This window comes from Semicossyphus pulcher, unplaced genomic scaffold (assembly GCF_022749685.1).
Source record: "Semicossyphus pulcher isolate SPU_LCO1_2020_fin unplaced genomic scaffold, fSemPul1.0.p SCAF_5, whole genome shotgun sequence".
In the NCBI taxonomy this organism is placed as follows: domain Eukaryota; kingdom Metazoa; phylum Chordata; class Actinopteri; order Labriformes; family Labridae; genus Semicossyphus; species Semicossyphus pulcher.
Window position 1 is genome coordinate 7,005,767 of NW_027211726.1, and position 22,324 is coordinate 7,028,090.

A 22,324-nucleotide genomic window follows, 5' to 3' on the forward strand; every position below is an offset into this window, starting at 1 on the left:
CAATGCAACACATTTTCTATGGATGGTGTCAAAGGGTTTTAATTATTTATTCTGCATACATGAAGAAAATACGTGCCTTTCTAGGCCAAAGTACTGCATTGTCATCAATTATTTCTAAGTAGAAAGGTAGTCAAAACAATGTTAGCGTGACCTATAGCTCGATATAAAGGCTGTTTTAAGTTAGAAGTACAGCTTAAAACGCCGGAAAAAAATACAGTAGTACTCTGTTATGTTATTGTCGTGGCAGGTCAAAATGTTCAAACTATTAAGGTCCAAATGAGTAAGTTAAAGAGCAGCTAGCCATAGCATAACACTTCTTATGCTAGTAAAAACGTTACCTTGGCTAGCTGAAGTAAAACCATTTGACCGTTAAAAATAAAGCTCAAATTTAAGCCAAATAACTGACCAATGAAACGCTTATTACACAGAGTTATTTGGCAGCGAGAGGGAGAGAAGATTTCGTCATTAACAATAAGCTCTGTGTTAAAAATAAACCGGACTGATACTGTGGTACTATCGTGGACTAGGCGGACGATATTTTCTGTAACACCACACCGGTCTCGTCACAAGAACATCCGGGTTGTTCATCAAAAAATCTGATGCAAGCTTCAACACCATTCTGGCAACTAGAGCTACACCCTGTTAGCAAATAATGACATATGTTTCACTGTTAAAGTCGATCAAAACATAAAAGATGGAAATGTCTATGTATAACTGAAGAAAAAACAAGTAATAAAAAGCAATAAAGTAGCCAATACAATAAATATTAGTGTTATTAGTATGATGGAAATTGAATAAGAAATTCTAGCAGCTATGATAAATATAGTAATATGGCTAACTTTTAGATTAGTAAAGAAGACTCAAAAGGAAAACAGTCTGGTCTAAATACCTTTCTCTGACAATTTTAACTTGAAACTCTTACAAATTGATTTATATGAGTCATACATTATTATATATACTGAAAGTGATACTGAGAGTTGTATACTTAAACTCACGTTATTGGGCTTCACATGCAAGTTTACAACAGTAACTTTGATTAATATTTATTGCTAATGTCTAAAGTTCATTTGATTTTTGACAGGCAAGAGATTATTATACATTGTTTCTTACACCATCTAGTGGCTAAAGAGAAACAACTTTGTGTTGAAAGATGCCTAGACTTTGTTGTTTGTTTGTTTGTCATTTAGGAGCAGTTGTTTATCACTGATTGTGTAAATATAGGCCTAATTCCCATTCTGTAGTATTAAAATTGATTCTAAACAAAACAGTATTGACACTGCAGACCTGTCTTCTGTATTGTCTCAGACAGTTTTGGAGGAGTGGTTATCTGTCAATTGCTACAGCTGATTTTGGTATTTTATAGGGGCAATATCTTAGCTGTTTTAGACCCCCAAATTTTCAAAAATATAGACCTACGTGCTTTGAGATGACAATTACACACAACTGTTAAATGATGGTATATAATGTAAAGGGTGCGTGGTGTTATGAGGTATGTGGTGTTGTTTATATATGCATCATTAGCATAAAACAATGCAAAAGTAACTTCACCTCAACATGAATAAAAATAATTTAAAAAATGCAGAATAAAAATGTCTGCCTTTTGCCTTTTAAACTGAGTGTTGTAAACACATTTCTGACTATAGCTGACTGTATGATTAAAATAATCTGAAACACCACAATTGTCTGGATGGATTCATATCTACACACACTTAGACTAACATAAAATATAAAAAAAAGACAAATGACTCCGCTTAGATGAAACAGATTTTAGTTTTTCATAATAAAACAAACTTGATTCCTTTCACAATAAAATACAAAGAAATACATAAACATATTTTACACATTTGTACCACGTCACACATTCTCAGAGCACTGAGAAGGTAAATAAATTATTGCATCCGTTAAAAACGTCATGATTTTACAATCACAGTGCACTTTGACATGAGTTGAGCAGAATGTGTGAGATGGTTCCTTTTTTCTATAAAAACAATAACTGCAGTTGAGTTTTTACCGAAACATGTTGCATCCTTATGAGAAAGTGAAAAAATTAAAAACACTGCAAATTCACATATTTCTTAGGAACGTATCAAGTATGTCGAAGTCACTTTAGTCCTGGCAGTTGAAGGTGCTTTGGTTTATCTGACAGAAACTTAAGAACCTTCTTTATTAAAAATTGGATAAAACCTTTTCCTACTGAGATTATTATTGCAAAATATTGGCACCGTTATCAAACACAAGGCTGTTTTGGTGAATTTCAATATGTAAAAAGTGCTTCTTTTGGTCCCACAGGACAGTCGAGAAGTGGTTTAAAACAGATACAGCTGTAAAGTTTGTGGTTTGTTCATAGAAAATTCATTCTGTTATAAAACACTTGTAAATGTAGAAAGAAAAAGATTAAAAATGATTTGTTTTGGTCTCACCTGAGGAGCTGTGTAGTCCATGTATTTGTACAATGCAAATATCACAGATCAGAATGTAAAAAGTTGCAGCTTTAACTATGTTTCTGTGATTTTTAACAACAGTAAACAAGACAAGAGGGAAAGTTTGCTCAACTCCTGATTAAAAAAGTGTAAGGAATATCCAGCAGAAAGCATATATATATTTATATATATATATAGTTTTCTTCTTCCTTGAAGTAGCGATAATGTCCATCCGTTCATATTTCCTTCTGCCTTACATCATCCTACTTTCAAAATGTGCCTAAATTAAGATTTTAATTCATGAAACTGCTTTAAAATCTTTGATCTTATTGTTGAAATGATTGTAAAAAATTACTTTAAATACTTTTTACAAGAGCAGAAACAGTTTAAAACCTCCAACAGCAGAGGCATGTTGATAAAAAAAACTCTGCAAACACTGTAATATAAAACAAAACCTTTCAATTGTTCCTGATTTAACTACCTTCTTCCAGTGAGAATATTTTGAGACTACACCCCTCATGTTTGTAAGGTGTGAATACTGCAATATTCCTATTATTTACACATCAATTTAAAGACCTCTGAGTCTCTAAAATGTCTTTCTAAGCAGCGTGTCGTCAGCCTCTTCAGTTTGTCTTTGTTGAATGTATTTGTATTCTTTATGTGATGATGGACGTGCTCCTGTTCTTCCCCGCCTCTGCTGCCTCCTCCTCTGTGACGGCCCACGGCTGGATCTTCCCGCTGCCGAATATCGTGAAGACGACAGCGCCGCAGACGTTGATCCCTGCTGCCAACCAGAACACCATCCTCCAGCCTTCGAGGGTGTGCTGAAACCCACATAAGAAGGTGTATTGTGTTACTACAGTATGTTTATATCTGACCATACACTGTCTTTTGCAATAACTCTGATATTAAGTAAAAATCTGTGTAGAGAGCGCTGGAAATCTTGACTAAGGGAACAACAGCTCGTTTAATTGAATCAAGGAAGTTTAAGACTGTTTGTTGTTTTCCTGTGAGTTTCCTGACCAAAACAATCATTCATTTTTAGACACTCACATCCTCAGTGAAGTATCCTGTAACAATGGGTGCCAAAACTCCAGGAATGGTCCCGAATGTGTTGGTGATTCCCAGAAGAAATCCTGCATACCTACAGGACAAAGATAGAATTGAGAATTTATTCAAAGTACAAAGATAGTTGAAGAGAAAGTTACTGAACTGAACAGCCTAAAATGATGAATGAAGTAACTGTATTTTACAGGTATTTAATTGACTGTATCACACAGTCTGAAGATACAACAGTCTAAATCTACGAGACACAAGGACCAAAGCTGGATTAATTTTTAGAAAGCCGTCTCCACCTTACCTTTCATAAATCTGGATTAGAAGTGAATTAGTTACTCAACAGGAAATAATTGGCACTCATTCTCATGTTATCAGTTATATATCTATTAAAGCTGCACTAAAATGGAACTCCATCGCAGAAACCTTTAGAGAGCTGGTTACATACAGTTTACTCAAAACTCATTTAAAGCCTGTCAGCACTAAAAATGTATTGTTCAGTCTGCTGTCTGTTGCTGATTGCTGTCACCTAATTAGTTGCATGTTTTTATGTCTGTGCATCTGCTTTGCATGTTGTAGTAACATTGTCTTATAATGCAGCACAATGCACTATAATTTAGTCCATATATTTATTAATATCATTATCTTTAGTTTTGTTGCACATTGTGTATTGCGAGCTTCTATGTTGCATGCTTTAAATTGATTTTAATGATTTTGTAATTTAAATTTTATATTATGTTTTTAACTTTGTCAGGGTGAGTCAACACATCTGTCCAGGGACTACAGATGAAAAATAGCCTCTTGGCTAACTCTGGCACATTTACAGCACTGTTCCTGAATGTGCACCGTCCCTGTTAAACTGACAAGCGCAAAGATTTCAGCTTTGTTCTCTTTGGCGGCACCTACTGGCGATATATGGTAAAGGCAGGAGGACGCTTCCCAATTCAACCAGACGTCAACGATTTGCTCCCTTTGTTATGGCTGTACTCTTGATTTTCCTCGCTGACGGTCGCTTTCCTTTTCAGACTGTTTGCCTTCATCTGAGCGTCGTGTTTGTTTCTTTTTCTTTGGATTTTCACTTATTTTGTGAAGTTGCATCTGTAGTCATCCATCTTTTCTTTGTTTGTTCAGCCATAGTAGATTACTGTTTACTCACAACCCTTGCAGAGACCGGAAAAGCAGCCGCTTAGCTCCGCCTACCCTCTCTGGCAGACCAACCACTGCTGGCTGATGGAAAACGCGTCACTAACTGGGCGCCGCTTGTAATTTATTTTGCGTTTATTGCACCTTTTTTGCACTCTGTAGGAGCTTGAGGAAATACATATCACTATGATTGTGCCTTGTTTAATTGTACGTGACTATTAACCTTAAATTTAAACCTGAATTTGGAACTTTATTTGATTCAAACTGTTGGTCCGATGTCACCTGCGGCTTCTGAAATGGCCAAACGTATGTGTTTTATGTGTGCTGAATGTATGCAGCCAACTGCTGCAAAACAACCTGTTCACTGGGGACAAACAACCGACTGACTGTAGGATAACACCCACCGAGGAGCGATGTCTATCTGGTTGATGAAGACTCCGCAGGCGCTGGTTCCTCCTATCGTTGAGGAGAGTGTGAGGAAGGTGACTGTGAGGATGTGGTTGCAGCCGGAGTAACCCACGGCCACGAGGAAGGCTGCACCTGGCAACAGACCTGCACAGAGGAAGTGGATGTTAGACATAATAAGGAAACACATGTAGACTGGGGGAGACATCACCGGCTTTACTGGTTCTGTCTGTGTCCTTTAGTCTTTGAAACTATGAACACTTGATTTATATTTAATGTGGTTCTATTTACTGGGCATGCACCATTTTAATACAACAAAATGAATCCAACCAGTAGAGGGCAGCATAACTCCATTTAAACATGAGCCAAGGGAGGAACCGGACTCTTTTGTTTTTGGTCTTTATTTAAAACATTTCTCTTTAAATATTATCCTTAACTACCAAAATACAACTACTTTTAAACTGTAGTAGAAAGTCCAACACGCCCTTTACTTATATATGAATAACAGGGTCCCTTTTAAGTGGAAAATAAATCATGAATGTGACCTCCAGTGTGCTCGACCAGTGGAGAAAATGCAATGTGGTGCACTAATGTGAGCCCCTAAAATGATGAGGTATCCTTTGGGTGCTCTTCCAGTGGAATGACATGATTGAATTCCAGTCTTATAATTGTAAATATAAACACTACAGTAAATGTAATGTTGTAATTCCTCGACATCATCCAGTAAACATCTTTTAAAGAACATCTAACATTGATTTTTTTGTGTGTTTTGCAGAATTTATCTCTCAACGTTTCCAAACAAGGACCTGATCAGTTATTATTGATTCAACCTCTTCCTATAAAACATGATAATTAAAATGCCTGACGTTGTTTTTGTAAAAAAATTGTTTGGTCTGCCTTTGTACTCTAACACATTAAGAGAAACGGAAACGATAAAGTTGAAGATGAGGTCAAGGCTCACTTTTAGCTTTTAGGGTTTCATATCCATATTTCATGACCTGCATAAAAATAAAGGCCTTTCGCACGTATCAAAAAAAGGCCAAAGTAAATCACTACTTCCTGTGCGGGTCCTCCAAACACAGACGCAATCACGCATGCACAGGTGTCCTCGATGACTCAAACACAAGTACAGGTGACGCACACAAAGAGGATGTGAGAGGCTTCCTGACCTGTGATCGTGAAGAGCTTTCGCACGTTGGTGACGCTGAACACCCTCCTCTCGATGAGGAAGTCTGCTAGGACCCCCGACAGCGTGGAGGCCAACCAGGCACCGAGGTACGGCAGAGCGGAGAGGAAACCGTTCTGGACGGAGAGACGGAGGAGAATAATAAATAACAGGTTACTCGTGCTTGTCCAGTTAGCATAGTAGAGTCCCTGTCACACTGGAGGCTTTTAAACAGCCAGCAGATTATGTAAGCGATGAAAAAGTAACAGAGAAAACCAAATCTCACAGATTTGAGGTCAAAGTGCAGGATGTTGTTCATGTAGGTGGGCAGGGAGGTGAGCAGGGTGTAGTAGGCCCAGTTTGAACACATCTGTGAGATGATGATCGCCCACAGGGGGACCGACAGCAGCATGGGCAGCAGGGGCAAGGACCAGCCGTGACCTGTACCCTGCGGATCAAATACAGGTTAATGATATGTTTAGAACACGTTCCATGTCTTACCACGTCTAGAGAAGATGAAGACGAAGAGGGAGAAGTGACGTTAGTTGTGTTGGAGTACAGAAAGCGTTGCTCAGTGCTATCTAAAAGATTGTCATGGCTGAAGATCCTCTCTCTCTCTCCCTCTTCGTCTTCGTCTTCTCTCACTCCTCTCTCCTTCTTCCTGCAACAACTACGGTCTCGCGCGAGATTTCAGCGCGAGACTTCTCTGTGAGCGAGACTTGGTTACAGATATTATATTTATATTGGCGTATGCCCGCTACCCCGTTTAGTTGCATTGTATCTCATTTCGCGGCTGCCGGCCGGTGCTCCCTCCCTGAATACTGGATCGATTTCAATAGTTGTTGTCTCCACTAGTCACTTACACACAAACACGTGGGAAAATAGTTGTTCTATGGTTGAAAAATCCCAAAGTTATCCTTTAGGGCCATGGTTCTCAAGTGGTGGGTCGGGACCCAAAAGTGGGTCCCAGAGCTGTTTTTAGTGGGTCGTGGATGTTTGCTTGAAAAAGAAAATTGTGGCAAAAAGTCTATGCTGCGCTTTTATTTTGAAGGACATAAGTTTACCATGACATACGTGCATTAGAAGTGTAGTTTATTCACACTTGTGTATCCACTCATCCCAGCTACAGTTACATTTACATTCTTGAAACTTTTTAGCCCTTCAGTAGTTGCATTTATTGTACACGTTTTTAGTTTATATTTGATGAATTGTAGAGGGAGTATTTTTACCATTTTTAATAAAATTAATTGGAGTGGTTGAGAAATTTGGGTCGCGATCTGTCATTAAGGAGGTGGTGGTGGGTCCTGAGGCTAGACCAGTTGAGAACTACAGCTTTAAGGGTTGTTTCTTAACAAAAAATCTCATCCTGCTTTCTTTCACAGTCACATGTATCACTCACTTTAAATGTTTGCCCTGGAAAATGTAAACAAAGGCAGCGTGCAGTTAATCGCTTCGTCTCACACCTACCTACCACCAGCAGTTTCAGGCATTAAAAATAACTATACAGAAATAATCAATCTTGTTTGCTTTTGCAGGTCATATAGAGAAATCAGGAGCTTTAATATCTTTTATTGTTTATTTCTAGCACTTTATATCGTTATCGCAACATTGAAAAACATAATCGCACATCGAGTTTTCTCAAATCGTGCTGAACTGAATTTTCCCCCGTATGCGATCAATAAAGTTTGCCTTATCTAACCTGGACATTACGATACAATAAAAAGCTCATATAACAGACTTGAACAGGTTTTAATTGTTGAGGAGAATTTAAACCGACAATAAATACTGAACGTTTACAGGGAAGCTTTCAGTTTAGAGCTTAAGAAAGAAAAGACGGATCTGCTACACGTTTTTGTTTTTTAAAGAGATGTTGACAAAGCAACAACGGCTGAACGAGAAAAGATCATCTGAGGGGAAGAGAAAGTGAAGAGTGAGGGAAATGGAAACAGGAAGTTTTAGACGAAACCTGAGAATAACATCACACAGCAAGAATTTTCCTCTGCAGTACAGAGCAGCATGAGAGGTGTTATCAGCTATTCTTAAACACGTCGAGTAAAGCTTAAAAGTAAAACTCAAATTAACTGCAAAACACCTTCATGGTAGCTTCAATACTTACTGATAATACAGGGAAACTGTGCGATAATATTTTTTGTTTCTTGTATTTAAAACAAGGACAGAGTTTCACATCTTATCAACCAATAGGAGGTGAAATAAGGCAAATAATCTTATTCTGAAAAATTAAGAAAAACCTGTTTGATATTATTTTAACCTTTTTTAATTAAACCATAGGGCAAGATTGAAGCGTGTAAAATGCTTCAGACTAATATTTTATGCTCACCTGGGTTCCAAGCGAGCTTATGATGTAATCTCTCTCCTCTTTGCTGATTCGACGGTGAGTTCGAGGGTCATCTGACACAAAAATAAACCAAAAGACTGCCCAGAGACAACCAGCGCCGCCTGAGAGAGAGACAGAGAGAGAGATGTTTACTATTGAGCACCAACACATCAAGACAATTCGTTATCAGTATAAACCCTCTCAGATTCTGAGTAAAGATCTTTGTTTCGTTCCTCTGGCAACATCAATGACAATAAGCGGTAACAGCAGGTGTGTTTTTAAGCCTCACTTGACGTCACTGCCCAGAGATCCAAACACCTGCGTGACATCTGTCAGCTGTCAGTCACAACTTCTTCTTCGTTTGTTTGTTTGGTCACAGTAACCCTCTTAACCCCATTGTTGAATAAGGAGACTCAAAACGCTAGCAGAGGATAGAACAAACTCAAGTGAGTGTGTTAGCGTTAGCTCTGTTAAGCCTCTCTGGTGGACCAACCTCTGCTGGTGATGGAAACGCATCACTACCTGCTTCCTACTTGAGATTTAGGGGCTTTTAATCAGCGGGTCCCAGGCTCAAATGTGTTAACTGAGTCATAAATAAATAGAGATTAAAGAGACAGCAGAATAACTAAAAAAAAGATATGATACATCCACCTATTATTGTAGCACTGATTGCCCTGGAATATCTCCTGTTAGAGACTCATGTATGTTATGTGGTTGTATTCATGTGTGTGTGTCTCCTCCCTCACCACAGAGGTAGAAGACAGCGGGCCAGCCTAAGGTTTGGCAGATGAAGCCGGTGAGCGGCAGAGACAAGAAGGCCCCGAAGTTTGCCCCGGATCCCGACAGGGTCATCAGGCGAGAGCGCTCCAGAGGGGGAGCCCAGCGAGCCCACATCGCCATCATGGCCGGGAACGTCACACCCTGGAGACGGGACACATGAGTGAGACGGGCGGACAGACAGGTAGAGAGTTGTTAAAAATCTCTGGGAGACATGAAGGATTTTTAACATTTAACTTATGAGAAACACTTACAGGAATATTACATAAAAACATTCTCAGATTTTATCGACTGTCAAACTGCTCAGCTTACCTCTCCAAAGCCCTCCAGCGCTCTCAGTGCAAACAGCCAGTAGGACCCCATCTGGGCGGCCAGAGGGGTAAGGAGGGTGAGGGCGGCAGTGCCCAGCACCCCGAGACCCATGAAGATGCTCCCCCCGTAGTGACCGGACAGGTAGCCCCCTGGGATCTGCGTGCACAGGTAGCCGAAGAAGAAGGCTCCCAGCAGCCAACCCTGAGTCTCCGAGTCCCAGGGGTACTGAGGGATCTGGGGCAAGAGGGCGAAGAGAGAGGGGGTATTTATGATAAAGGTATCTCATAATATTGACACAACATCGTGTAATTCAAGCCTTGTTAACGTCTTAGAAAAAGGTGTTTTACTTTGATCTGCACACATTTATTTGAACTTATTTTTGGCGACAGGTAAAAAAAAAAGCTTAGAAAAGCGTTACCCCGTCAGGTTGTGGGAAAGTATCGCTGGTGTTTTCCATCCCATGTGGCAGCGGACATGCATGGAACGTGGAGCTGTTCTGGGCTGGTTTAGGATCGGTGATGTTTACCATGGCTACCATGGCAACACTGAGGTTGACCCGCAGACCGTAGACCACCGAGAAGCCCAAGAACATGAGGAAGGCCAGGTTGAGGCGAGCCGAGCAGCACTGAGCGGGAACTGAGCACAGAGAACACAGAGATATGGCGTGAGTGGTGCTTCATGTTGCCATGCTGATCGCCTGCTCTCACGTAAACATGAATGTAAAGCTTTGCTTTATTGTGAATCATAACAGCTGAGTCAGCTGATAGTAAGAAGGCTAAAGCTGCTGACTTTATGTCTTTATTTCTGAGTCATGTGATGTCACTGCTCCATCATTTTAACTGCAGCCGTTTGACGGTCATCATGATGTTACATAACATGTAACCTGTAAGCATAAAGTGCTGATGAGTATATGACCTACAATTACGTAACCTACAATAACATAAACCTGCTGAGTAACCAGAGACACAGGCCTGTGACACATCTGTTCCTGGAGATAAAGTGAAGAAGCAGTTATTCATGCAAACACTTTGTTTTCCACAGAAGCTTTGGGTCATTAGACGATTTTGTTTGCTTCTATTCTAGATAAATAAAACACCAAAATGAGTGACACAAGCAGATAAATACAGAAACATACATAAAGTTTCACATGTGTCCATTTTTTAAATATTTTTTAAAGCATAATTAATGTTTATGTCATATTAAAAGTGATAGTTTGTTTGTTTGTTTTTACCAGAGATGAAGTTAAATATAAATATAAACAGAGCCGCAACAGTTAGTAGATGGAGAAATAAATAATCCGCGAATATGTGTGTAACTGATCAATCACAATATTTAAAGAAAAAATCGAAAACATTTTTATTTTAAAGTTCTTAAATGGGACATCTGGGTTTGTTTTATCATCTTTTCATTGTATATTGCAGGTTTTGCACTGGTGTTTGGAGCAAACAGGACACTCCATTCATCTTGGAAGAGTTTTAAACAAAGAATTTATCAATTGTTTTACAATAATTGATTATGGAAGCAGTCATTTGTTCTTAAAGAGCAGCTCCAGTCATGTTTTAAGACATACAAAATGTTCTACTTGAAATGATAAATTGTGTCTAATATTTTTTTCTGCAAAATACGTTTAATTACCTTCCTAAAATCCTCCCAAAGCATCTCCTTCTTCTCCCTCATTAAAAAATCCTGAATCTGCATAGTCGAACCGCCCCCTCCGTCGCGAAAACAAAACATGTCTCTGCCATCGTTTAGCAGCAATTTGTTGAAACTTAGCTCGCTCGAAATGTAGTAATTAGTAGTAACATTAACGTAAGTAGTCAGGAGTGAGTTTGCAAAAATTACGATGACGGTTACAGCTGGCTCGCACATCCCCGAAGTGGTTGCCATAGGTTACGCATAATGATATGCGCAGCGTCACCCCGTCCATTAACGGGATTGGATCCTTAGGTTTGTGACATCACAAACCTGCCAATCTGAAAATGTGTTGTTCAGCCTGTCCTTGGTACACTGCAGTTTAAAAGCAGACAGGCCCAGCCATGGAGATGACTGCTGATGTTGTCCCTGATATGTCTTGTAGCACATGAAGAACACCACATGGAGATGTTCACAAGGTTAAACACTGGATTTACCCTGGAGGGGCTCTTTAAATATAAACAGAAAGGATTTGAAACTTGAATCTTATGGCAAATCCAGACCTTTAATTGTAAACCCTTCACCTGTAACATAAGGTGAACTCACCTGCATCATGCTCGATGAGCGGTTCACCGTCCTCGCTCTCTTCCAAAGGCGCTGAGTTGATGGAGCAGCCATTCGGTGGAGCCATGGCACTCCGACTCAGGAAATATTAAGTTGTTAAAATGGCGTCAGTGAGCCATGATGTCTTTAAAACCTGCTGAGCAGACAAAGGAAGTAATTAGAAAAACACACACAGAAGCTCAGATTAACACACACTAATAACAGTACACGAGGCGGATGTGAGATAAACACATGACAGAGATGATACTTCCTGATTTCACAAATTTTGTTTATAGTTTAAGGAGTTATTAATGTTCATGATGCTACACTACGGTCAAATACGTCCAAACACAACACACGGTTTTGTTGGTGTTGTGTAATTTCTCGTCTATCTTTGAAAAACGTTTCAGGAAGTAGGAAAGTTATCCGTGTTTTGGGCTCGACATTAACCTGTTTCCAAGCTGACTGACGTGGTTTAGAAAAGGTTTGAGTAACCACAGGAAAAACAATAGACATTAAAAAACAGGAAACTGAAGGCCCACCGCTGGGAGAAACCGATACTAAAGGATGTTTGTGACGAGGTGTGTGTAAAAGCCCGAATCAGGTTCAGGCTCTTAATGTCAGGATGCTTTTCTTTGTTACGAAAGACAGTAAACTTAGATTTTAGATTTCGGGTTAAACAAAACAATAAATGTGAAGCCATTAAGTTGGACTAAGTGAAATTATAATGGATATTTTCACTATTTTCAGACATTTTATAGACAAAAGATTCATTAGAAGATTCAATAATAAAGATTATCCATTAATTGCAGCCCTTAAAGTACGGGTAAAACATCTGTTGTGTCAGTGCTGACCTACAATAGATAAGGTTGTAGATTTAATGCATGCAATGTATGATATTAAAAATAACAGTTATTTCTTTTGCATTCTTGTGGTTGCCTTTTGTTCAGTGATCTCTCTGTGACCACAACCATTTTTTTCCTTTCATAGTAAATCCCTCTCATGCATGTGACAGAGCATTTTGAGGCCAGGGTTGAAACACTGAGTCATAGTTTCACTTCCCAAATTTGTAGCTGATTAGCTTTGATGAGCAGAAATGTGGCACACATGATGCTGCAGGAAGGAGAAGTTTTATTCTGAAAAGTCCCTGATAAAAAAAAGATACTTGTTTACAGCTTTGAGGATTTCAGCAAATTAGTTCAGGTGGTTAGAGGTTGGTCGGACTTTGCAACACCAACAGGTCGAGTATTTCTCACCCCAGCAGAGATATAAAGTGTTAGTACAACACAGGCTCGGACAGGGACGACGTAATGATCATGTGAAGCAGCCGGTCGGAGGTTATCACATCAATAAACAGTTACGGCGGCCATGTACGACCCATCAGTTTTCACCATAGTCCAACGGTTCTGGCTGAAGCACTCACACGTTGGCGTGTCCAGTCAAAGTTTCACATTTCACTTGTTTTAAGGAATGTGTCAGCTGCCCAAAACTTTGATCCCACATGCACCAATCACTGAAGAGCGATCATGCTCACAGCTTTGAAACCTCTGCACAAAAAGGCTTTTGTCAGCACATGCTGGACACACACTGCGGTGACTGTGATTTAAGTGCATTGATATTGTTATATAAAATGTATACTACATGTAAGGAAACTTTTTCTTTTTTTTATTGATTAATCTGCTAAATATTTTTACTAGTTATATGAAATAAGTTAAACAACCTAAAACAAACTCTTAAATCTTTAATAAACCGTTTATTTAATCATTCAGTCTACTAAACAATAAACGTTTAGGATTAAGTTACCATTTGTAAACCAAATGAAGATAATAATAATAATCTAAATACCTGTTGTAAGAAAGTGACAAATGCTGATCTCAGTTTCCTGAAGCTAAAATTGACATCTCAATACTATTTTTTGTCTAGTCAGAGGCCCAAACCCCCCCAAACATTTAATTTATGCTCACAAAAAATGCTAAATATTTAAATCTGATAAGATGAAAACTGGTCAGATTTAGCATTTTTCCTTAACGACTGATTATGACAATAGTTACTTAATTACATTGAACTGAACATTGAACACTTTTCTATTAAATAGACTGTTTCTAAAAAATAACATAACATTTTTTGAACTGTCTTACAAATTAACACTAAGTTTAAATGTGTGTAAAAACAGGAGAACACTAGAAAAACGGTCAATACCTGAACTAATGGGAGTAAATGTGTACAATACATGTGCTCTTATCTTCAGTATGTGCTTTAATCTGTTTAGTTTCCTCTATCAGTGAGTAAGTGTGAAGTAAGGTGCATCCCAGCAACAAGTCCTAAAGTAGACATCAGTTTATCTGTTAGACATGTGCAGGAGCTGCAGATGTCGGACATTTCTTAGTCCTGATTAATCATTGAAGGATTTTTAATATCAGCTGTTATTGATTTTAAGATATTACTGGACACCACTTTTAAAGCACATTTGGATCCATCTCCTGGAAATACTTCTGAACTTTTAACCCATCACGAGGATGAGGATTTCTTCAGCAGGATACTTCTGATGATACAAATATTATTATTAAAACTGTGGAGTGACCTGCCCGAGGAAATAACATCAACCAAATCAATAATACTCTTTTTATATTATTCTCAAGAGACACTTTCATTAATCTATTTACATTTCTTGTATGTTTTTTAATTTCAAGTGATTGAGAGTTTTGTAGGTTGTCATTCATTTTGTTGCATTTTTTATGCGTTTGAAGCACTTGTGACAGTTATTTTTGAAAGATTTGATACATATAAAGGTTACAATTATGACATGACAAATTAATTTTGCCAAACAGTATTTAAATGTCTTTATGTTTAAGGACAACAACTTATAATTCTTGTAATTTTTGATTTATCTGCTTTTTATCTGGTAAAAAAAAGTCCGAAAATTGAAGATGAATGTCCCCAAAATGTTCCCAGAGTTTAAAGTAACTTTTATGTCTTGCTTTTTCAGACAGTCAGAAAACCTCAGAAGCCCCCAAAAGCTAAGATTACATATTTAAAAATATTAACATTTGAGGAATTCTACATTTAAAATTCAGCTTGAAATATAACATTTTATTACAAAAATGAGCTCTATTACTCTATTCATAAGGAATTACATCCATATATGGATAAAAAAGTGAGCGACACATTGTGCATCCCTAATATATTGTGCTATGTGGCATCCCTGTTGGTATTCATGACAAAGCATGTACTATTGCCATGTGACCCCTCTGAAAGTCAGTATCTATGCAACTATGCCTGTGTGAGATCAGCAGAAAAACAGCCCAGTTCACTTCTCTTTTCCGAAACCATGCATCATTTGGTATTTTATTGCCCATTTCTGCTTTCTAGTCCGGGTGAACTAGAGATGATAGGTGGATAACAGTTGCAACATGCAAGGAGAGCAGATGCATTTGAGTGAACGCTTGTTCTTAAATTAGAGATGTGATTTATTACCACTATCAGAAAAGACATGCATTTAACAGTAAGGGCTGAAACCTTCAATGAATAAATCAGTAATACAAATCAACAACGTCTAAAACAAATATATATGGAGGTGAAAACGTGTATTATTATGTCTGTAAGACTAATATTTGTAAGTTAGTCTTAAATTCTCAGTTAGCTGTCATGCATTTGTGTCTACAGTGCCCTACATATAGATGTACATTACTTAAAAAAACAAATTAACATCTTACCCAGGTCAAAGGATGTAAGAATGAGACCACACAGAACTTACAGTTAACCTGCACCTGCTATGTTACAGAACTTAGCTTAGCTAGTTAATTAACTAGCTATAACTATTGTATTGTTGTTTAATGAAACTAGTATGGATATTTGGTCAAATGCAGCTTACCTTGTGAAGTGTTCCTCAACAAAGTCACCTAGTTAAAACAGCTCGGTCTGCTGTACTAAACGTTAAAGATCATAAAACTCGAAGGGTTGCTTCACATCATAGCCGGTGAGACAACAAATGAACTGCTTCTGTTTTTCACTACAAGAGAAAAACAGTCACATGAAAACATGACATGTAAGCGCCGATCTACAAATCACTACACTACCAACGCCTTGTTGTTGTCTATGCAGTCAGGCTTGTTCGTATGTTTTATAAATCGTCATTAAGGAAGTGACGCCACAGCAGCTGACCGACGGCTGGTCCGCCCTCTTCGCTTGCTCGCTTTTGGTGATGGGAATTTCGACTCCTTTCAGTGAGCCAGACCATTTGACTCAGCCATAAGAGCCGTCTATTTCGGCTTCTAAACGGCTCTTCATCCATCCACTTATACTTTTTATAATTAATTCAAATTCAGCAGTTTAATGTACCCATATAGGCTAAAAACTCTATTCATATGTATGAAAATCCTTGCTGTTTTAATGTGTCTTACCTTGGCCTTTTGTGCTCTCGTCTGTTTTTATGTCTTCTATATTTGGTGATAGCTACACTTAAAAAAAGGCTATAAAATCCGTTTGTTTGCGAACTACACATCACTTCAGCTTTCCGCTTCCTCTTCACTGTATCAAGTTGCTACGGTTAGCTTGCAAAAGAAAAACATTAAACATGATCAAATAAAATGTATCAACATAATTAACATCCTTTCACTGTTAATGTGTCGTACTTATTTTTCCATACTTTTTATTTGACAGTTAAAATTGTCGGAAATAATTTCCGCATAGTCACTGCAGTTTTTAACGTGTTGTTATGGCAACGAATCCACCTCCTGTGTGTTGTTGGCTGAAGCAAACATACCTAGCAACTGCCAGGAGTTCGTGCTAGCCAGCGTTTATTAAGTTGTCACAGTTTTTGAACCACATTTAAATTATACAGTTATCATCGTATTCATGGCCCATTACAGAGTAAGTGTTCACATTCTCTCGGAAACTGTTAGTATTTTTAACACAGTAAAGGTTGGTTTATAGCTGCTTACATGAAGCATGTGCTAACTAGCTAGTTAGCACAGTCGTAATGTACCCACGGCTTGTCAGACGTGTGCTGCCAGCTTTCATTTTGTGTCAAAGTCAAGCATTTAACTTATGTTTCAGGCCTCAGAATCCAAGCGGGAACAATTTAGAAGATATCTAGAAAAGTCTGGGGTCCTTGACACTATAACAAGCGGTAGGTATACAAATAATTCAAAGACCTTGTTCAGCTTGAAAAAATGTAAAGATTTACATCCAAAGCATTGTGGTAACAACTTAGACTTACTTTTCATTGGTGTTCCTGTTGTGCTGCTTTCTTATACTTTCGTTTCTCTTTTGCAGTTTTAGTGGCACTGTATGAAGAGAATGACAAACCTAACAATGCACTGGAGTATCCTTTTTTATGTTTGCAGATTGATAGGACTTTCAGTTGTAATAAACGAGTGTTGATCTTTCTTAAATTACTATTTGGGTTAGGGTTAGCCTCAACTCTTTGTTCTCCTCCATGAGCAGGTTGCATGGAGGAGAACCCTAACCCTAACTCTAGGTTTTTAGTTTGGTAATTAGAAGACACATAGACGAGCTACAGAGCTGAGATAATATTTAGCCCAGGAATCACTGTAAGAAACCAGATTTCATGTTGGTTCAGTGAGTTCAGGGCTTTCCTCAGGAAACTGTGTAGCTGCCAATTTAGAACACACTGCACTTCGTCTCACCTTGTAACGAAATGGGAACGACTCAAATGTTTTTTTCAAATGTACTTTAGGCTTTAAACAATAGGCTACTGCTAATCTCCTCAATGACCTAAATTTGAGAACCACAAGTTTCTCCTGTCTCGAAACTATTCTGTCTGCAGTGTTATACTGCCTTAAGATAAGACTGCTTATTGTGCTATGGACAGTCACTGTGAGGCATATCTCTGCAAGATAACTTAACTAAAGAAGGCTGCTGTTTAATGTGTCAGCTGGGCTTTAATTCATTGGACTTTGGTCTGTTGCTATCATTCTTGACACCTGGAATATCACACTACTGTTGTTGGATCATGTAGACTGAACATAGAAAGCAGAAGTTGACCTTAACCATTAGCACAGTTTCATAAAGCTTCACCTGGGAGCGGCTGGTCCAGAGCAAGCAGACACTGAGTCTCTTCGCATGGAGCTGTCTGATCTACAACAAAAATGCAACCTCCTCCTGGAGGAGAACAAAGAGCTGAGAAACAGGGTGAGCAGCTTTATGTGTAAGTGCACAGATAACCAGAGCTGCCTGTGTTTGCGTCTCATTCTGTAACCTCAAACCTCTTAATGTCTCTTTCCAGCTGATGCAGTATGAACCCTCGCCTGAGGACGGAGCAGCGGAGTAGAAAGGGGGAGTTTTGTCTTGCATTCAGGGATAAAAAAAAGGGAAAACATGGAAAAAAAAAACTTTTTAAAGAATATGTTTATTACATATAAGGGATGTGTTATTTTTTGTTATATAACAAGAGGCAACTTTTTCTTCATCATAAATAAAAATGTTTTTTTCAGCATCTGGCATCAGTCATTGTCTCGATGTCCTAAATTGAAATAATTCCAAAGCTTACAAACTCAGCCCTCGTCTGAAATAAATAAACATAAAAAATAATTACTACATATTTTTTTAAGGTTGGTCTTTGGACATTTAAATTGATATCAACTGCATGACTGAGCATCAAGTACAAAAGTTATTTTCATACAAAAACAATAATTCAGAGGTCGCTCATGTGCCTGATGGGAAATTAAATTCTCAAAGATGACAACGCATTAAAGACATTAAAGGTTTTGTCCACGTTGCGGCTTCAACATAAAGATATTTAGCATTCATTTCCTGTGACAGACACATCCAGAACTTGGTATTTTTATGCTGCGGAAGAACTTTGAGTCATGTTGGAACAGAAGTTGAATTATTGCAGACAGTGTAGCTGATGTAAAAGTATCCTATTGTGTAACAGCACTATGTGACCTAAATCAACATTATAGATTTGTGGGCCTGTTTTCCATTCCTCTCTAATCATTCAGACTGAGCTGTTGCACACATCAAAATCATTAATGTCCATCAGACCTGGAAATTAAAGGAAACAAAACAGTCTGAGGTCCACTGAGGTCTGATCACCTGTTTAGTTAGAGGAGTGGATGTTGGATTTGGCAGATTTTCTTTATGCATCCTTTAAAATATGTTTGGAAAAAGGCTGCTCTTTGTTGTCAAAAGCATAGTCTTCATAGTAAAGGGTAACAGAGGCGCTGTGAGCCTGTTATAATGTCTTCAAATGCATCAATTGCATCACATAGACCCGAAAAGGCTCCTCAAGAGTTTCTGTTGCCACATTGATGAGCAGACGGACTTTGTTTATATCTGCAGGTCAGTTGGAGCTCGTCTGCTGCTGACACTGCTCCCTGCTGACACCCGGCGCTTTGGGGAGGAAGTGGTGGGGCTGTTGCTCTCCCGGCTGTGTCGGGATACAGAGCTCAGCTCCCCTGCAGAGTCCGGGCTCTGGGACCTGCTCGGCCTCTTAATGTCCGACTTGGAGAGAATCCTCGCCCGGGGGCCGACACAGCTGCTACGTAGCTTCATGCTGTTGCTCCCGTGGTAGGAATCTCCACTGTCTGAGCCGTTCCCCTCCACCAGAGTGGAGCAGTTCCACGGTGGACTGACCCTACGTGACTTCCTCAGAAAGCCTGTTGTGCAGGAGGAGGTGTCCACTACAGGGAGGGTGGGATACTCTGAGCTCCCACACTCCATGTCCTCATGATGGGATCCTTCCTCCGGCTCGTCCTGCTTGTCAGCAGGAGGAGAACGTGTGTCGCTGCTCGTGTTGTTGGAGTTGCTGTTTTGCTCCGTTGGGCTTGGCACTCCCTCCTTGCTGTCCTTGTGGCTGTCTGGCTTTGCTCCAGGGTCCCCTTGTATTGGGACGAAGGCAGAGGAGGCATTAAGAAGAGGGTAGTTCGGTCCGTTGCCCTGCTTCTCCAACAATAACGTGTATCCACATGGTGCTGTGGGGATAGTTGTCTTTCGACTTACAGACGTGCCCATGCAAACCTGATGCACAACAGAGTTCTTTTTTGATTTGTTGACATATAAATCATCGAGGTCGTCCTTCAGATGAGGGTAGTAGTCCAGGATGCCCTTCTTGAGCTTCTTGAACCCCAGGTGTATCATCTCAAGAAGGCTGAGGAAGAGCGAGATGCAGGCGATCGCTTGCATGAACATCATGAAAACGGTTTTCTCAGTGGGCCTGGAGACAAAGCAGTCCACCACGTTCGGGCAAGGCTCCCTCTCACACTTGTAAAGCGGCCTCAGACGGTGCCCATAGAGGATGTACTGACCCATCATGAAGCTGACCTCGACCACAGAGCGGGTGACGATGTGGGCCACATAAGTGCACAACAGAGAGCCCCTCAGTGGAGCTTTGTTGAGCTTCCCTTGCTCCAGCTGCCTCATCTCCTTCTCGATCCTCCTCCGCGCCTCCACCAGCTCCACGTCCACCGCCTCCAGCTCCCGACGCAAAGCCACCTTCTTGCAGTGGCGCTCCTTCTCCAGAGCTCGCAGCTGGTAGATGGCGTGTCCCATGTACACCAGGGAGGGCGAGGACACAAAGATCACCTGCAGCACCCAGTAGCGGATGAGAGAGATGGGGAAGGCTTGGTCGTAGCAGACGTTGCGGCAGCCGGGCTGGTCTGTGTTGCAGATGAAGTCGGACTGCTCGTCGTTCCAGACATCCTCCGCAGCGACGCCGAGCACCAACATCCGGAATATGAACAGGATGGTCAGCCAGATCTTACCGACCATGGTCGAGTGGATATGCACCTCCTCCAAGATCCCCCCGAGGAAGTTCCAGTCTCCCATTTTTTACTTTAGCAGTGCTACGACAAATAAGGGGGAAAGAGGATTGTTAATAGAGCCCAAGAAATCATTTCGAGTTTTGAGGCTGGTGCTGATATTTACATCACATAAAGCCTAGATCACACAATCTTCAAACGCATCCCTAGAGTTGTTTTTTAAAAGAATACTCAAACTATTTTATTCTATAAAGTTGGGATGAACAACTTTGAAAATACAAGAGGTAGCTAGATATTGAAAGTATCCTACTTAAAATGTAAGAAAAGCTTAGCTTAGCTTAGCTTAGCTTAGGGACCTCTGCTCATGTGCAGTGACTTCACAGGCAAAGTGTGCGCAGGTGGGTAGGTAGACAGACAGGTGAGGTGTCCAATCTTTTCATTTGGTTCTCATGAAATGATCGGACAGACTGGGAAAGCTTTTTTTCCCCCAGAGCCTTTCATCTATTGATTGCTGTTTGGATGTGAGATGACTTCCATTGTATATAAATGTATCCGACCAGTCTTTATAAAGTGAAAAATTACAATATATATATAAAATCAAAGAAGTCACTCAAATGTTGGCTGAAAATACGAACATGAAAGTTTGTCCTGCTGAAAATCTGTGTGTCAAACATAAAAAAGAACTATAGCCTGACCAATTGTAACATTTTGAGGCTTTTACTGATATAGAAAATGCTATAAGAAACCATCTTGTCAAAGATCCCTAGACCTGCTTGTTTTAAAGACTTGTCTCCATGAAACAAACTGAATGAGACGTTTTACAGTTCAAACATCAGCTCGTCGGTGCTCTCTAGTGGTCAAGCTGTAAAGTATAAACAGTTGCTACGCCACACATGGTTTGACATTTCATTAACGTGTTTTCTTGTTACATTTCGGTCGACTTAAACTGACACTGACGTTTCTGCCTGACGTTGTAAATTCTGTACATTTTTGAGAGACTTGCACTTTATCTATTTTCATTTTACACCACTTTAAACTTATATTGTACTTTTAACTGCACCCCATTACAGTAACACGATACATTAAGATGTTTCACACTTAAAGTCGTTTTTAAAGTGATAAATAGCATATACTACCCAGCTAGCTCCACGCCAACCAACTACAACGCTAACATCAGATGCTACTAAGTCTTTACCACAAAACAAGTGATTTAACTCTTTAAATTTGAATTTTTCCGATACTACTTTTATTCTTTTCAGAAAGATTTTGAACCCAATACTTGTCCTGGTTTAATTCTACTTTGTGGTACAGCTAGTTCTAGTTAAATACTTGTGTTAAATAATTATACAAGAAGTGTACCCATTTGAATCACAGCCCTCACCCTTTAAACACTTGTTAATATACTGAAGTGTATTCTGAATTTAACTTTTATTATCTAACGTTTATTTAACTGTTAGTGTAATGCTTTGTAATTTGGTCACCCAGTATGAAGTATGACATTTAGCTGCATATTGATCAAACATCTTTAGTTATATTGGTAAATCTGTTAATCGTTAGACATCACAAATCATATGAAACTTTAAATAGAAATGTCAACAATGATTTTCAAAATAAAGTTACGAGAGGGAAATACGGCACTACAGACGACTAACACATCTGCCTCCCCCCTAATGTCAAATGAAATCTAAAAGTTATATATCTTATTGTAAAACAAGCAAACTTACCTTGCATCCTGGATATGAAATTTCACAAT

General features: G+C 39.3%; 3 protein-coding genes across 3 annotated transcripts; 1 reads left to right on the top strand and 2 right to left on the bottom strand.

The window, feature by feature from the left end:
• Positions 1-1,805: 1,805 nt before the first annotated feature.
• On the bottom strand, positions 1,806-15,824 carry LOC138608745 (sialin). The gene is made up of 11 exons (XM_069681308.1): positions 15,720-15,824; positions 11,852-12,002; positions 10,032-10,249; positions 9,614-9,847; positions 9,271-9,445; positions 8,528-8,646; positions 6,476-6,637; positions 6,194-6,326; positions 5,024-5,171; positions 3,474-3,564; positions 1,806-3,244 (listed from the first exon to the last, which is right to left on the bottom strand). Exons 2-11 carry the CDS (start codon positions 11,934-11,936, stop codon positions 3,077-3,079), a joined length of 1,533 nt encoding a protein of 510 aa, XP_069537409.1. The 5' UTR covers positions 11,937-12,002; positions 15,720-15,824; the 3' UTR covers positions 1,806-3,076.
• A 772-nt stretch (positions 15,825-16,596) lies between these two features.
• Positions 16,597-18,305, top strand: mycbp (MYC binding protein). The gene is made up of 5 exons (XM_069681782.1): positions 16,597-16,717; positions 16,904-16,976; positions 17,123-17,171; positions 17,872-18,001; positions 18,096-18,305. The coding sequence occupies exons 1-5, from the start codon at positions 16,703-16,705 to the stop codon at positions 18,138-18,140; spliced, it is 312 nt and encodes a 103-aa protein (XP_069537883.1). The 5' UTR covers positions 16,597-16,702; the 3' UTR covers positions 18,141-18,305.
• An 836-nt stretch (positions 18,306-19,141) lies between these two features.
• On the bottom strand, positions 19,142-20,638 carry LOC138608447 (gap junction alpha-9 protein-like). The gene has a single exon (XM_069681025.1). It carries the CDS (start codon positions 20,636-20,638, stop codon positions 19,142-19,144), a length of 1,497 nt encoding a protein of 498 aa, XP_069537126.1.
• Between the last annotated feature and the right edge of the window lie 1,686 nt (positions 20,639-22,324).